General features: G+C 50.4%; 1 protein-coding gene across 1 annotated transcript; it reads left to right on the top strand.

Moving 5' to 3' along the window:
- The first annotated feature begins 813 nt into the window (after nucleotides 1-813).
- On the top strand, nucleotides 814-8,012 carry LOC311616069 (sulfotransferase 1C4-like). Its single transcript, XM_084907285.1, is given in 7 exon segments — nucleotides 814-1,156; nucleotides 1,789-1,914; nucleotides 2,360-2,457; nucleotides 2,697-2,769; nucleotides 2,772-2,822; nucleotides 3,246-3,305; nucleotides 7,707-8,012. Coding segments are annotated over 7 exon segments (795 nt in total). The 5' UTR covers nucleotides 814-1,002; the 3' UTR covers nucleotides 7,940-8,012.
- The last annotated feature ends 9,155 nt before the right edge of the window (nucleotides 8,013-17,167 follow it).

Raw genomic sequence — 17,167 nt, 5'->3', positions numbered from 1 at the left:
AGAAACAGGAGCAGAGATGTCTGTTCTGCTGCATCACAGGAAGGCAGGGAAGTCGGTTGGCGACCAGCAGCACTCAGCATTGCGAGGAGCAGTGGAGAGGAGCCAGGAAGAGGGCGGGCCAGGAGGGAGGAGGAAAGCAGCTCCCGCAGGAGCCAGGCTGCTCCCGGGAGAGGAGCCGGGAGCCCAGACAAACCGGAGGCTGTGAGGGAAAGGAGCCCACAGCCGCCTCTGGCTTGAGCCTGGGGCGTGAACCCCAAGAAGGAGGAAGCAGATGGGTCCTAACACAACCCCCCTGCCACTGGTTTCCTTTTGAGACAAACTGTTCTTAGAGCCCTGAGAGACGGCTGTTGGTATGAACACTAAACGGCCTCCAGCAGGAAGGAGCCTTCTCTCACAGGCCGGTCTGTCTTATTCTTTAAAACCCAGAGCGGAGCCTTTAGGTTTCTGGGCCGGGAGGGTCCCATGCAGGACCTTGGTCACAGCCAGAACCTGCCCTCCAGCCACCGGGGAAGCCGCTCAGGGCTGTAATCCCACAGGCAGATCCTCTCCAACTCTTCCCGCAGCGCAGACCTTCCAGAAACAGCGGGGGTATCTGTGCCTTATTCTGTGGGCACAGAGATGACACATGAGCCTGGCACTGACCCTTGCTGCACTGATGCCAGAGGGCAGGGTCAGCAGATCCCAGCGCTCTGGATTGGCGGATTGGCCAGGCCCAGGTGTCGCTGGTTGGGGGAGGGTCGAGGCCTGGAAGTGGAGGGCAGGGCCAGCAGATCCCAGAGCTCCAGATTGGCGAGGCCCCGGGTGTCGCAGTTGGGAAAGGGCCGAGGCCAGGAGGCGCCTGAGTGCAAATCCCAAACAGGCCTGGCTCTGGGCGGGACCAGCAGGCCAGCGGCTCTCCCTGCTCAGCGCACAGGCTCCCAGGAGGATGTCAGACCACAGCTCTGTGCTGACAGAGCCCACAGACTGTGGGAACAGCACTCCGGCTCCTGACACCAGAACAGAATGGAGGAGCTGAAATGTGAATGGACAGAGCGCATAACTGTGGACTATGTGAAGGGAATCCTTCAACCCAAACCCACCTGCGACAGCTGGGACCAGATCTGGGACTTCCGGGCCAGGCCCGACGACCTGCTCATCTGCACCTACCCTAAAGCAGGTGGGCGGAGCGGGGGTGCAGGGAGGGGGTGGGGAGTGCATTTACAGGGAAATAAAGAGATGATGGGGTTTGAGTGGAGGGCTGCTGGCTGGGCAGTGAGGGCTACAGCAAACCCCTGTGGAAAGTGAAACTGAAACAAGATTTAAGTGTTTAATTCTCCCAGTGACGCACGTTTCTTTTTACCTCCTCAGCAAGGAGCGCACGGGCTCCAGACTTGTTGATTGCTTTGTTCCCAAGGCAGGCCTTCCGTGTGGGCCGTGTACAACGCCGCTCTGTGTGAGCGAGCGGGAAAGGGCCCAGGCTGATTGGGGGAAGATTAGGGAACTGTGGTTCTGCATTGCAGACCGGCTCGGCACCTCAGAACCTGCAGGCAGGGTCGGAGGACTGTTCTTCCTGAGGAAAGTGCAGCTCAGCCAACAGGATAGCTCACAGGGAATGGCTGAGGCAGGAAACAATGAACTGCACACACAAGTCTACTTCACACTGCAGCATTCTCATAAAAATCATACTATGGTAAAACAATTCCATTGTAAACCTGGCTTCACCATGCACACAGGTGTCTAACAAGCACTTGGCCATCTTAAGGGCATAGTACACTAACGGTCTACTCATCTCACCTCCTGCTGAACAAGGGACAACGTGGACTCAGGAGAGAGCGGACTTGATACTAAATGACGGTGATGTTGACAGAACTCAGCGAGCACCTACTCACGTGCTGTTTCCTTTCATCAAAGGGATCGCCCCGTCCATGGGATCGGGTGCGTGTGGAATAACCTCACTTGATTGCACTCCTAAACACACTCAGAATGCTGACTGCCAAATAGCCTCTCACAACTCCAGACATTCGCACAAGTAATGATGGGTTTTGTGACTCTGTCTTTTTAAAAAACTGTATCAGGCCATGCTGTACTCCAGCCACCTCTTCTAATGAGTCCCTGCTGGTACGGAAGGTACATTTTGATCCTCCAATTAGACATTAATTTTACTCCACCAGGAGGACTTCCTGGTCAACAGGTTTGGGTTTTTTTGGGTTCTTATTCGTTTGGCTTGGTTAGACACTGTTCAAGCCAGAACATTAACTCACAGGTCAGAGCACAGAGCTGCCTCGACTTGTCCACTTGGCCCTTACAGGGTAACAATGAACGCAGCAGTGTTTTGAAGCACAGAGAACAATAGTGGGAAATGATCAAAATCATTTTACAGGCTTGGAACAGGCTAATGCGATGCCCTCGCCACGGACCCTGAAAACACACCCTCCCTTCCAATTGCTGCCTCCGTCCTTGCTGGAGAAAAACTGTAAGGTAAAGGGCGGCAGGAGCTCTGAGTTATGCTCTGGTCTTCACTCTATTTCCTCTGAAAGCACTTCACTTCTTAAAGGGTTCACCTCCTCACCACAACCGTGTGCCCACGGCCGTGAGCGTTCCACCTCCCCTCACCCGCCTCCGGGATCAGCAGCCCGAGACCCGTCCGGAAGGACGCAGCTCGTGGGCGATAGCCACCACGCGGCGGCCTCACGGGCTATTTCTCTCCCCGTTCCCAGATAATCTATGTGGCGAGAAGCCCCAAGGACAGCCTGGTGTCTTACTGCCATTTCCACAGGATGTATAAAGCGCTTCTGGCCCAGGGACCTGGGAAGAGTATTTTGAGAGCTTTCTGACTGGGAAAGGTATGAACCTTCTGCTCTGAACCCCTTTCTAAGCCTCAAACACCATAAAAAGGGCCATTTTCTGAGGACCCCTGGGGCCTGCCTTCTTAGATGCGAGGAGATCACCACCTGACACTGGGAACTCTCTCCTCCGTGGGGTGTCAGCTGGTGACCCCCTGGCCCCACCTCATTCCCTGGCCCCCGCCGACGCCATGTCCCCCATCCCATTCCCCCTGATCCTGCCCCATGCCCTGTCCCCAGTCCCATTCCCCTGGCCCCGCCCCATGTCCCATTCCCCTGGCCCCACCCCATGTCCCATTCCCCTGGCCCCGTCCCACATCCTGTCCCCACGCCCTACCCCCCTCTCCCATCCCATTCCCCTGGCCCTGGCCCTGGCCCTCGCCCTTTCCCCCATCCCCGCCCTGGCCTCGCCCTGTCTTGCAGTGTGCTGGGGCTCATGGCACGACCATGTGAAAGGATGGTGGGAAGCCAAAGACCAACACCGCTTCCTGGAGAGAGGATCCAAGATGGCTGCTCGGGTAGACACCTAGCTGCAGCAGCTCACAACAATTTCAATGGAATACAACTAAAATGTAGAGTGGACATTGCCCAGAGCTACAGGTAGTCAACTGACTGAAAACTCTACAATAGAAAGGAGGGAGAAAACCAGAAGGAAAATCAGAGGAGCTGAAAAAAAGCCTAAGGTACGGAGACATGCTGCGCGCTCGCACGCATGCGCGCGCGGAGAGGTCGCAGCCGGAGAGGAGGAGAGGGCTGGGTGCTGCCTGGCGTTCCCTAGCAGGAAGGAAATAGAACCCCCAGCCTGGGCTGAACCCCCAAACCGGCAGTGCTGAGCCCCAAGTTATGGGCTAGAACCTGGGGACCCAGGCTCCGGCAGGGGGAGATGGGGCTGTGAGGCGGAATCCCGGCAAAAGGCGGGGCCCCCGGAGTCATGCGCACATGGCGCGCAGAGGACTGAATGTTGACTCTGATGCTGGATTACCCTAGCCGGAAGAAACAAAGCCTCCGGCGGCAGCACTGAGCCTCAGTCCAGACCGCCCCGAACTCCAGGTCTGGGCCAGTCCCTGGGGACCCAGGCTTGGGCAGGGGGAGACGGGGCTGTGAGGTGGAGTCCTGGGAGCACGGCGAAGGGCCGAGCCCCCGGAGTCGCGCACACTGCGCGCAGAGGACAGTCTGTTGACTCTGATCCTGGACTCCCCTAGTGGGAGGGAGAAAGAAAGCTCCAGACTGGAGGAACGCGACGAGGAGCAGGAGCCCCTGCCGGACACCGGCCAGCCGGGCGCCAGCAAGGAGCTGGGCGATGGGTCCCCAGGGCTGGGGGGTGCCCCTGAGCCTTTGACTGCTGAGCGCGGGCAATGGAGCCAAGGACAGGGGCTGCTTCCTGGGCGGCGCCGACCCCAGTAACAGGCTGAAGCAGCACAGGAGCCTGCGGAGAACAAAGGGGTGCCACAGGCCAACCTGCTGAGCTCCCAGGACAAGGAGGAAGAAACCAAAGAAGTTCTCAATGTGAAGAAATCAAGTGAGAGCAAATGATAGTAAAATTACTTAAGAAAGAATACAAAGAAGATCTTGAAAAATCAAAGACTAAGTCAGAACTCAACGCACCAGCCAACATTGCAACATAAATGAGTTTTTGGTTTTTTTTAAAAAAAGAAAAAAAAAAAAAAGAGAAAAAGGGGACAGAATGTTGGAACAGCGGCAACCAGGCCTAGAATGGCCAGGCACAAGGCAGTGGCAGCTGGGCCCGGAGCAGCAGTGGCCAGGCCCCAGAGCAGCAGCAGCCAGAACAAGAGCATCAATGGCCAGCACTGGAGCAGCCAGACCTGGGGTAGTGGCAGCCAGGCCTGAGGCAGAGGCGGCCAAGCCCAGGGTGGCCAGTCCAGGAACACCCAGACACGGAGTGGCTGGGCCCGAAAAAGCCGGGCCCAGAGCAGCCGGCTTGGGAGCAGCCAGACCCAGAACAGCAGTAGCCAAGCACGGAGCATCCAGGCTGGGAGCGGCCAGGCTCGGAGCAGCCGGGTCGGGTGCGGCCAGGCCCGGAGCAGCGGCTGCCAGGCTGGGAGTGGCCAGGCCCGGAGCAGCGGCTGCCAGGCTGGGAGCGGCCAGGCCCGGAGCAGCGGCTGCCAGGCTGGGAGTGGCCAGGCCCGGAGCAGCCGGGTCTGGTGTGGCCAGGCCCGGAGCAGTGGCTGCCAGGCTGGGAGTGGCCAGGCCTGGGGAAGCGGCTGCCAGGCTGGGAGTGACCAGGCCCGGAGCAGCGGCTGCCAGGCTGGGAGCGGCCAGGCCCGGAGCAGCCGGGACCGGAGCAACCGGGCCCAGAGCAGCCGGGTTGGGTGCGGCCAGGCCTGTAGCAGCAACAGCCAAGTCCAGAGCAACTAGGTTAGGAGCGGCAGTGACCAGACCCGGAGCAGCTGGTTGTGGAACGAACCAGAGCAACAGAGGCCAGGCCCGGAGCAGCCAGGCCTGAAACAGCTCGCTTCTCGCCTATCCCTGCCCACGGCTGCCTCTCAGACATGGCTGGAAACTTTTGCGGGAACTTGAGGGTCTGCTGAATCAAGTGATGAAGGCTTAGATCTGGATGTGTTGAGTTAGTATAGCGCTGGGGTGTTGATCTGTGAGTGCCTTGGGTGGGGCCTGGATGAGGCTGGTTGACCTATTTGGAAATGTCTTTTGTGTGAAGTGTATCATTGGGCATGTGGAGGTATTATTGATATGAGAAAATGCTAAGTAACAGATTTACTATCTGAAAAGGGATTTACTATCGGGGAAAGGGAGGGAGGAAGAGACTGAACATAAACTGTGCACCTATGGATGAGGACAATGGGGGATGGGGAGGGGGCGGAGGGTGCGGTGGGAACCTGGTGGAGGGGGGAAGAAATGAGGAACCTTTGTAATAATATGAACAATAAAGATTGATTTTAAAAAAAAAAGAAAGAAAAAACCACCACTTCCTCTCCCTCTTCTACGAGGACATGAAGATGGTGAGGGGCAGCAGGTTCCTATTTGACCAGGAAATATTACATCACAGCAGGGGGCCGCCTCAGGGTCTCGCAGAGTCAAAGTGAGCAAGAGTGGCTTCATTTCACTGGATAGCTGCCCGTGCGCAATGCCCCGCTGTCCCAGCTCCCACCTCGCACATCGCCCGCAGCTCCTGCTGCTGGTCCCTCACCCACCTTCCAGCACATTTTACATTCTGCTTAGAAGGGAGATGCTTTTCTAACACACTTTTTCCATTGAGGAACATCAATTTAAACAACAGTTTAAGAAATGATGGTATAATGGGAAAACACTAATGATTTAGAGAATTATTGAATTCAAATTCTGGCTCTATTGCCAGATACAAAATATCGAGAGTGAAAAACAGCATCGTTTTCTATGTTTTTACTTGAGATCATTGATATGTAATATAGTGTTAGTTTCAGGTATACAACAGGATGATTTGATATTTGTACTCCTTGCAAAATGAGCACCACAGTGAGTCTACTTAACATCTGCACCAAATAGAGTTATAACTATTTCCTGTAGTTGGAACTTTAAGATCTCGCTCCCCGACTGTCAGGTATGCAGCACAGTATCATTAACCACAGCCGCTTGACTGACTGAGCGGACAGCTGGGAGTCTGTGCCTCCGACCCCTCCCCCCTCCTCCCAGCCCTCCCTGCCCCTGCAACCCCAGTTTGTTCCCGTGCCTATATTCTTATTTTGTTTTGCTTTAAATTGCACTCTATGCTTTTTTAAAACAAATAACTTACTACATTTCTAGTATTCTAATTCACAGGTAGTCTAACCTCAGAGTTCCTAAACCCTTGTACATGTTCTGTGGTCATATTCTGGAATGTTCCCTGAATTCAGTCACACAAAGCTCACAGTTTTCAGCACTTTTGCCGATGCCCAGTCTGTAAGAGGCCAATTAAATTAAGCACTTTTTGGTTTTGTTGTTAATCCTCACCCAAGTGTATGTTGTTGTTTTTTTTCCCCATTGGCTTTCTGAGGGTTGAAGGGAGAGGGAGAAAGAGAGAAACATCGATGTGAGAGACACATGGACTGGCTGCTTCCCACACCTGCCTTGACTTGGGCCAGGGATCCAGCCTGCAACTGAGGTACGTGCCCCTGAGCAGAATCAAACCCGTGACTCTGCAGTTCACAGGGAGGGGCTCTAATCACCGAGTCCCCAGCCTGGGCAAATTAAACACCCAACCTTTTAAAGGAGAAGTTCATCATGAAACAGAAGATACCGTTGTGGGGTACACTCCTCCACTTGCCCTCCCTCACTCCTTCTAAAAACAGGTATATCCCGAGGCCCTCTGATGAGAGAACAGTGGCTCCCTTAGGCACTGAGACACCTCCGCATATGCACCGGGTAGAGGGACGGGGCCCGGAGTCCTCAGCGGGCACCTCTCAGTCGCCTCCTCTCCATCCACACCAATGTCTGGGCACGTTTCTGTCAAAAGCAGAGCTAGCGGCAGCCTCTCCTGGTCAGGCCTCACCGCCTGCCTCATGCCTCTGCAGTACCTTCGTTCTCACCGCTCAGTTACAGACTCTCCTGCTGGACACGTGGCTGGCCAAGACCCTCCAGTAACTGCCTGAGCAGGACATTTGGAAATAAGTTTAAGTGCAGCTTTCCCCGGACACTGCACATCATCCTCAGCGGTGCTTCCATCTTGGAGCAGGAAAAGCTTAATAATTATAGTTAATTTTTAAAAATCTGTGTCACCGTATTAAAATGAGTCATTTCTGGAAAGTTGAGCATTTGTGAGGCAAGATTATTTTTTATTTTGTTTCTTATCAATGTTATTAATTCAATGCAATACTTTAAAAACTATTTTATATCAAATTTTCATGTTTCTTTTCACTCTGATCACAGAACCCAAAGCATGAAATTCGGAAGCTGGGAAAATTTATTGGAAAAAAGCTGATGACAACGTCCTAGATAAAATTGTCCATCACACTTCGTTTGATGTCATGAAGCAAAATCCCATGGCAAACTACACGGCAGTCCCCGCTGAGGTCATGGACCACTCGGTCTCTCCGGTCATGAGGAAAGGCGGTTCTCTCTCTGTTGGTCATGACCCTAAAGAACTGCGAGGACCCCAGGGCCTGTGGGGCGGTTTCCATGAATAAGAAAAACAAGGTCCATAATAAATGATGCTGGGGAAGGAGTATTTAAGAGACCACAGATAAAATGAAACCAACATTTAGCCACAACTAGAGTAAGCTTTAGTGTCTAAACCCACCGCCTTATCTCACTCCCCTCCAGAGTTCCAGATGATAAGGTGGAAATGCCGACTTCAGTCCAATTGAGCAAAGCATAGATAGCGCGATGCTGCCTGACATGCAAGAGGGCAGGGAAAAGACAGCAAAGCCCGCAGGCCTGCGGTTTTAATGTGAGGCCCCCACCCCCACCTCCACTCCCACCCCCAATCCACCCCCACCCCCACCCCACCACAATGTGGTGTAGCAGGCTCTCCTGGCCCCACAACCAGACAGACGTCCTCTTCCCTTGGACAGAAAGGGACAGGCTGGCAGGAGGAACGCCCTGCCCCCTGCAGGGCGAGTGGACACTGCACACAGAGGTGGGCAGAGAGCACAGTCCTGAGGCTCTGACTCCCACACCTCTTTCAGGGACCGTTGGAGACCGGAGGAATCACTTCACCGTGGCTCAGAACGAGCGGTTTGATGAAGACTATCAGCGGAAAATGACTGGGACAAGTCTAACTTTCCAGTTCTAGAGAGAGAAAGAGTTTCAGTTTATTTCCCAGCTCACTGGGCAACACCGATAGAAGTTCCATTCCCCAGACACACTGCATAGGGCCCGGGTTCTCGGACCAGGTATCGCTCATGTTTGCTTTCGCTCGCTCTACAAAGGAAAGCAGCAGCGACTGGGGACGGTGGGATGGGAACTGTCGGGAGGAGGTTCAATAAACTCCTAGTTACACACGTGACACTGGTGTTAGTGATCATTCTGCTGAAGCTTACAGGTCGTGAGCTGGCTAACATTAACAATGCTCCAGTCCTCACATAAAACACACTCAAGTTTTCAGATGAAGTGTTGGTTAAAGGTAGGGGTTTTTTAATAGATTGATTTTAGAGGGGCGGGGGGAGGGAGATAAACATTAACTTGCTGTTCTACTTATGTATCCACTGGCCACTTCTTGTATGTGCCCTGACTGGGGATCGAACCTGCAACCTTGGCATAATGGGGACAATGCTCTTGCCACCTGGGATACCCGGCCAGGGCCAAGCTGAATTTTAGTGCCGCGCTGAAATGTGTAAACAGCAACCAACTCCTGCAGTGGCTGACAGCCAGGTGCCGTCCCGTGGCTGCTTCCCCCTGACTCCAAGTCACCCCAGGGCTCAGGCTAGAACTCCGTCCTCCCCATGGACTCGCTTCCACCCAAAGTGCCATTGTTCAGCCCAGCCTACTCTGACGCTCCGAGTGCATCCACAGTCGCCTTCTCACAAGCTGCACCACGTGCCACATGCCCTCCATGCTGCCCCCTCCGTGGCCTCCTCCCGCCAGAACTTGTGCTTCCCGTCTAGGCGACTGTGGGCTTCCTGCAGCGTTTCTCTGCTCATCACACCTGCCAGGGCTCTGCTCCTGCAGTGGAACTGATTACATTCCCCCAGGGCTGCATTTTCCAATAATGCCCACGTTTCCCTGCCTGAGAGCTGCATCCAGCTTTTCAGCCAGGAATTCAGAGGCAGCTGTAACTGTGTGTGACACGGATGATCCCATTTTCCAAACCGCCCCGTACTGCAGCCAGTCAGCCTCCCATTGAGCCTGCTCACACCCGTCAGGTTCCTGAACTCCTGGCTTCAGTGTCCTGGGCCTCCACCGGGAATGCCCTCCTTCTCTGGGCCCTGCACACAGGCAGCGTGCCTGCCCCACGCCTCCGGCTCCTGAGGAGACTGTCCCTCTGACTCCTCTACACTTGGCATAATTCACCTATTTATTAATGTTAAAGCATATTGTGCTGTCACTTTCTGTCTGTGTTGTCTTTACTGTGCTTGTTTAAATTTCCTCTGTGTATTTTTCTTCAAGATAGGGACAATATGCCTCACCAGACACCAAACAGCACATACCCTGCACAGAAATAAGGAACTGGAAGAACATTTCACTCAAGAACAGCACGTTCCCTGCACAGAAATAAGGAGCTAGAAGAACATTTCATTCAAGAAAATTCTGAAAAGCCAACTGTTTGTATCCTAAGGAGCCCTCTAACGGCTCTCATCTGTAGCTAGCTGTGCAATAAGATGGGACTAACCACGCATGGCTATTTAATTAACTAACATTTAAACTTTAGCTCCTGACTCGCACCAGCCAGGTTTCCAGGACTCAGGAGCACACGTGACTGGGCCTATTGTTTGGATAGCGCGTTTTATAAAACACTAGTGGCTGTTGCATAAAGTCCTGCACACTGAAAGAAAATTAATTGAAAGAAATATTTTAATATCGCTATTTGCCCTTTATAATAGAAGTGGCAACCAAATTTATGATCCACAATGACAGATGGAAACACACACATGATTAGCGCCAGCAAGAGCTTTATATATACCATGCATGCGTGAGTCAACTTAGCCTTTTATAGACATAACATTAACTTGCTTCGTTAGACCTGCTTTCTGATTTAGCTAAACTTTCTCCAGCTCAGTGAAGCACCCCAACTTCTCTTTCAGGTAAGCGCCAGCAATGCAGCAGTAAATACTAACACAACACAGATTAGTATTGTAGATCACACAGGGAGAAAAAGGGTAAAATAGTTAACTGTAGCAGTGTCTGACTATATTCTGAGCAGTGAGAAAACCTAAAGTCATTTTCAAGGTCCATAATTTCTTACTTTTTTTCAATTGGGTCAAGTTTCTAAGCTTTCTAAATCTCCATTTTCTGGCTAACAAAAAGAAAATAGGATTCTACTGAGTCTCCTATCTACGGTACCTTCTCTAGGACTTCTGTGAGGATCAAATGAGATGAGGCACGGGAAAACGCTTCACAGATATTTGGTTAAAGTGTGAAATGTTTCCACCTGTGTTCCTGGAACTCCAAGGAAGCTAGTTGCTAGGGAGAGGAAGCTGGGTGTTGCTACCTGACGTCATTACCTGGCACTCACAGCGACCGATTCTGGGCTGGGCTGTGGGCTGCATTTTGCGCCATGGGGTCTTGGCAGCATTGGCTGCAATTTGGTGGGCTGTCACTCCAGGGTAGTAGCAGGGCATGTGTCCTCACTTGGGGGAAGCTGAGTGTTGCTTTCTGGGTGCCAGGTCCATGGTGTCATTTCTCTGTGCAAATCATGGCTGCTCCTGCATTGAGCATCTGCCCCCTAGTGGTCAGTGTGCATCACTGTGACTGGTGGGAAGGACACTTAGCATATTAGCCTTTTATATAGATAGACTTGAGGCCCGGTGCACAAATTTGTGCATGGGTGGGGAACCTTGGCCTGGCTGGCAATTGAGGTCCATCAAGTGGGTGGGGGTTGGATAAAGAAAGGGGGTGGTTAGCGTCGCCAGCCAGCGTAAAGGACCATAGGAGGCTGGCCAGCTGGCTCCCTAATCAGGGCCTATGGGGGGAAGGGGAGGCTGGCTGGCAGAGGGGAGAGACAGTAGAATGTTGGCTGGCTGGTTGAGGAGGCCAACAGGCAGGGGAGAGGGGCCGTGGAGGTTAGCAGGCTGGGTGGAGGGGCTGCAGGAGGTTGGCTATGGGAGCACACTGACCACCAGGGGGCAGTTCATGCATTGAGTACCTGCCCCTGGTGGTCAGTGCACATCAAAGCGACTGGTCGACCAGTGGTTCCACCAGTGGTTCCAGTCATTCAGTTGTAATGGTCATTTAAGCATATCTATATCTATATCTATATCTATATCTATATCTATATAGATATTTCTATCACGAGAAAGAGATCTGGCAGACAAGACCTTTTATTTTCACAAAAATCCTTTGTGGGTGCAGCCTTATGTCCCAGATGGGAAACTAACCCTGCAGGTAAAAGGCATTAGTAAGTTCCTCCATGAGAAGTGCTGAAACCTAGCTTGAAATGTAACTCCAGTGTTTCTAAGCCTGGGGTTTGACTTCTCAATACCAAGCCTCTTCCTTCCTGTCCTGCTCAATCTCACCACAGGCTTCCTCACAATCACACTGATCATAGGCTGCTCACCCATCCCGCAGCTCAGGTTGGCCAGGAATTCGCTACTGCCCACCCATGCTCAGGTGACGTTTAATAAGGTTCTACTAAATGGCGAGCCCACCCCACTGTCGAAAGCTCTGAAGTCAGCAGGGCCCTAAGCGGACTGTTGCCTCACACTTGACTACCAGGCATGAGTCCGTTCTGAACTCTGACCTTCATGCCTTTACATTTATATTCATTCCCTGGAACATGCACAGCTCGACTCTGCAGGCCTGATCAGACGTGGTGCTTTCTGGGGCTGTGCTCCAGCTCCCCCGACCCCCACGACCCCGGCCTCAGAGCCTGCTAGCTCCCTGGGTAAACAACACAGGGAGAGAGGGCTTGAGCTCAGGGCACATGACCTTGTACTCACATTTCTACCTCTTACTTTCCTTCAAACCACCCCCATAATCTTGGCAGGTAAATCCCACCTATATATTTTGGTTACTTAACCCTAGGACAAACAAACCAACTCAACCTGGCCTTAACTTGGCCTCTCCCCTCAAATCTCTTAAAATGAGTGATTAGCATATTATGCTCAATCTATCTGTATCCCTTCTGATACCTCAAACCTATTAATACAGGGTTCATGCTCTGTGTTTTATCATACCTGAGCAATGTCCTTGGACTCCTGTGGAGGAAGTCTGGTTTGAATCAAGAAAATATGCATTAAAGCAAACTGCACGTAAGAGATGCAAGAAGTACGCTACACAATGCAGTTGGTGCAATGATCTTATGTAAAACATGAAGATGCTTTTGTATCCAGCAATGTTAAGAAGAGACTTGTACAACTGAACAGGCTCCTGAGCCCACTGGCTGTTGCCCATTGGTGAAGGACCAATAGAAACACAGATTTCAAATAAATACATTATGTAAATTCAAACTCAAATCTACACCAATAAAAACACTCTCAGATAAATATCACAATAAGACAGGGAATTAGAAAGTGATTTCTGCATCAACAGACTCAGAGCGCAGATGAGAAAGGCATGTACTCAGATCGCGGCTGCTGGGAACAAGGTGGTGCCACTGCTTCCTACAGCACCAGAGAGCCTGCAGGCCTACAGGGCGGCACTAGTGTGAGCAAGAGATGAGACGTTCTTGATTTAAACCAAACTAAAACAGGCACATCCCTGGCCGGGCGGCTCATGTGGGCATCATCCTGTGCAGCAAAGGGTTGCCACTGTGACCAGGTTATGGGCTCAGTCCCCAGTGGAGCCAAACTATTGATGCTTTACTCTCACATCAATGTTCATTCTCTCTCTCCCTCTCCCTTCCTCTCTCTCTAAAATCTCTCTATATAAAAGCCTAAATGACTGGCCAACCAACCAACCAGCCAGTAGCTATGACATGCACTGACCACCGGGGGGCAGATGCTCAGCGCAGGAACTGCCGAGTGATGGCAACTGTGCAGAGTGCCCTCTCGTATTACGGGACCCCTCAGGGGATATTGGACTTCTGGTTTCAGCCCGATCTCTACAGACCTGCACACCGAGCCTCTAGTCAGCAATAAGAAACACAGAAAACAAAAGAGGGACAACCACTTTAACAGGGAAAATGCATGAACAAGACCACAGAGGTCATTTCCATGGAAAAGGTTTGAGTGGGTCTCAATTTATAGCTGGACTGATGGTTGAAGGTTTTCTCTGGCACAAGGCATAGCTATAAAGACTGGGAGACGTGACAGTTTTTTTTCAAATGACCAAATCTCAATATAATATCCCAAGGCATACAAAGACAAAGAGAAACATACTCAATCAAAAGAACAAAATGAACCCCCAGAAATCAATCCTAAAGACACATATATCTATAACAAATAATTCAAAACAATCCCCTTAAAGATACTCGAAATGAAAGAGACACGGAAATAACTAAATTCAATAGGACTTTATACACACCATCAAACAATGTACAGTCATCCAGTACCCACAGTTTCCCTTTTAGCATTTTCAGCTGGCCAATCAATAGCAGTTCCAAATAGAATATGGAAAATTCCAAAATAAGCAAGTCATGTTTTAGATTTTGAACTATCCTGAGGAGTGTAATACAATTACACATCAACTCACTCCATCCTTCCTGGGACATGAACCATCCCGCTTCCCAGCACACCCACACTGTGTACACTACCCACCATTAGTCCTGGTCACCATCTCGATGACAAGGTTGTCATGGTATCAAGTGCTCCTATTCCAGGAGCCCTCACTTTCACTTAACAATGGCTCCAAAGTGCAGAGCAGTGCTGCCGGCAATTCAGACATGTCAAAGAGAGCCATGAGGTGCTTCCACTTTTTCAAAATGAAAATATAAAAGTTCTGCCGAAACCGGTTTGGCTCAGTGGATAGAACATTGGCCTGCAGACTGAAAGGTCCCAGGTTCAATTCTGGTCAAAAGCATGTACCTTGGTTGCAGGCACATTCCCAGTGGGGGCTGTGCAGGAGGCAGCTGATTGATGATTCTCTCATGGATGTTTCTAACTCTCTATCCCTATCCATTCCTCTCTGTAAAAAAATCAATAAAATATATTTTTTAAAATTTAAAAATATATAAAAGTTCTAAATTTAATGAGGAAGAAATCACATACTGGGGTTCCTAAGATCTAAAGTAAAACAAATCTTCTATTCATGAAACTGTAAACAAAGAAAAAGAAATTTATGCTAGTCTTGCTGTCAAACTTCACACTGCAGGAGTTATATCCACAGTGTTTAAGTTTCCAGTTAAGATTTAAAAAAAAAAGTTTTAAATTTGTAGGTGGAAAACATGGCATAATGGCTTGATGATCTTTTGCCACACAATCTGACAGACACTAGTGGCCTACCACCAAGCTTACAACATCTGTGTCATTCTCTGCACTTTATCTCATCACATAGACATGGCATCGTTTTGTATCAGCATCAGAAGAATCCTATATAATAAAAGGGTAATATGCAAATTGACCCTAATGGCAGAATGACTGGTTGCTATGACACACACTGACCACCAGGGAGCAGCCGGATGGAGGCTCTGTGACTGCCCAAAGAGGGAGGTCCAGGCCACCCACTGTGGGTGATCAATCGGGGTCTTCGCAGAACTGGGGAACCAGGAGTGTGTGGTGGCGAATGCAGGTGGGCGGGGGGAGGGAGGGGTAGTGGGCGGACTGCAGGGCTATGAGGCAGCTGGGGCCGTGAGGCAGCTGGGGCTGCAAGGGCCCCAGAAGCTGGGGCTGTGAAGGCCTATTGTTGCACGAATTTTATGCATGAAGCCTCTAATATAACAAGGGAACAAACTCTCTGGTTTTTAAAATGACCAAACTGAGAAGTACAAACTAGAACATGTGAAATAGAATCAATAATACTGTAAAGACAATGTTTGGCACCAAGTGGCTAGTTGAAATAACCACTAAGTTGTACACAAATTAATATTGAACCTAAACTAGGTAATTTAAAAATATAATTTTTGGAGAATCCAAGATGGCGGCATAGGTAACACCTAACTGCAGCCTCACACAACAATTTCATTAAAATACAACTAAAATACAAAATGGACATTACCCAGAACTACAGGAAAGTTGACTGACTGGAAATTCTACAATAAGAAGGAAAGAGAAAACCAGAATGAAAAGCAAAGGAGCTGTAAAAGCCTAAGGTATGGAGACACGTTGTGCGCGCATAGAGGACGGAGCGGGAGAGGAGGGGGAGGCTAAGTGCCTGTCTGGCGTTCCCTAGTGGGAAAGAGATAAAAGCTCCGGACAGTGCTGAACCCCAGATCCAACAGCACTGAACCCCAGTTCTAGGCCAGATTCTGGGGACTCAGCTCATACAGAGGAGCCTGGGCTGTTAGGTGGAATCTCAGGGGAGTGGCGAAAGGCAGAGCCTCCGAAGGCACTCACATTACGCGCTGAGGACGGACCGTTGACTCTGATGCTAAATTCCCCTAAAAGACAAAAGCTCCAGACTGTGCTGAGCCCCAGTTCTGACTGCACTGAACCCCAGTTCTAAGCCAGACCCTGGGGACCCAGGCTCATACAGAGGGAGTCTGGGCTGTAAGGCAGAAACCCAGGGGAGCGGCAAAAGCAAGTCCCAGAAGCATGCACATTGTGCACAGAGAACGGGCAGTTGACTGTGCCACTGGATTGCCCTAGCAGGAAGGAGACAAAAGCTCCAGACTGCTCTGAACCCCACTTCCAACTGAACTGCACCCCAGTTCCGGGCTCATTGGGGGAGAGCCTAGACTGTTTGGTAGCATGCGAAACTCGAGAGCACCTTACTCTCAGAGGTGCTTGCAACGAGTACTGAATACTGAGGAATACTGAGACTCAGGAGCCTCATAGGGCGTGGCTGACAGAAGCCAAGGCTGTAGGCTCCACCCTGAAACTCTGCCCCATCCAAGCTGAACACAGAGACTTTTAAGGCTACCAACTCAGGGAAGCTGCAAAAATGCTGAGACAAGGAAACAGATCACAAACGAAAGCAATGGAGGACAAAAAGCGACTGGATATACAGTTCAAAACCACGCTTATAAGGTTTTTCAAGAATTTCCTAGAAAAGGTTGATAAAATAAACGAGATCTATGAGGCTACGAAAAGGGATCAACTAGAAATAATAAGGGATCAACAAGAAATAATAAGGGATCATCAAGAAATAAAGAATACATTGTCTGAAATAAAAAATATTATACAGAGTCCTAAAACAGAATGGAAGATCGCAAGAATCAAGTCAAAGATTTGGAACATATAGAGCCAGAAGATACTCCTCCGCAGAAGCAAGAAGACAAGAGAATCCAGAAAGTTGAAGATAACGTAAGAAACCTCTGGGACAACTTCAAGAGAAACTAACATCAGAATTATGGGGGTCCCAGAAGAAGAGAGAGAGCAAGATACCGAAAACATACTGAATGAAATAGTGACAGAAAACTTCCCCCACCTGGTGAAAGAATTAGACCTACAAGTCCAAGAAGCGCACAGAATCCCAAACAAAAGGAATCCAAAGAGGACCACACCAAGACACATCATAATTAAAATTCCAAGAGCAAAAGACAAAGAGAGAATATTAAAAGCAACAAGAGAGTTACCTATAAAGGAGGACCCATACTATTGTCAGCTGATTTCTCAACAGAAACCATGCAGGCCAGACGGGAATGGCAAGAAATATTCAAGGTGATGAATAGCAAGAACCTACAGCCAAAAATAATCTACCCAGCAAAGCTATCACTCAGA

Source organism: Pipistrellus hanaki (assembly GCF_964339955.1).
Source record: "Pipistrellus hanaki genome assembly, contig: scaffold_46, whole genome shotgun sequence".
NCBI lineage: Eukaryota > Metazoa > Chordata > Mammalia > Chiroptera > Vespertilionidae > Pipistrellus > Pipistrellus hanaki.
The sequence above is the reverse complement of the archived record's forward strand: the minus strand, read 5'-3'. Positions and strand labels throughout refer to the sequence as shown.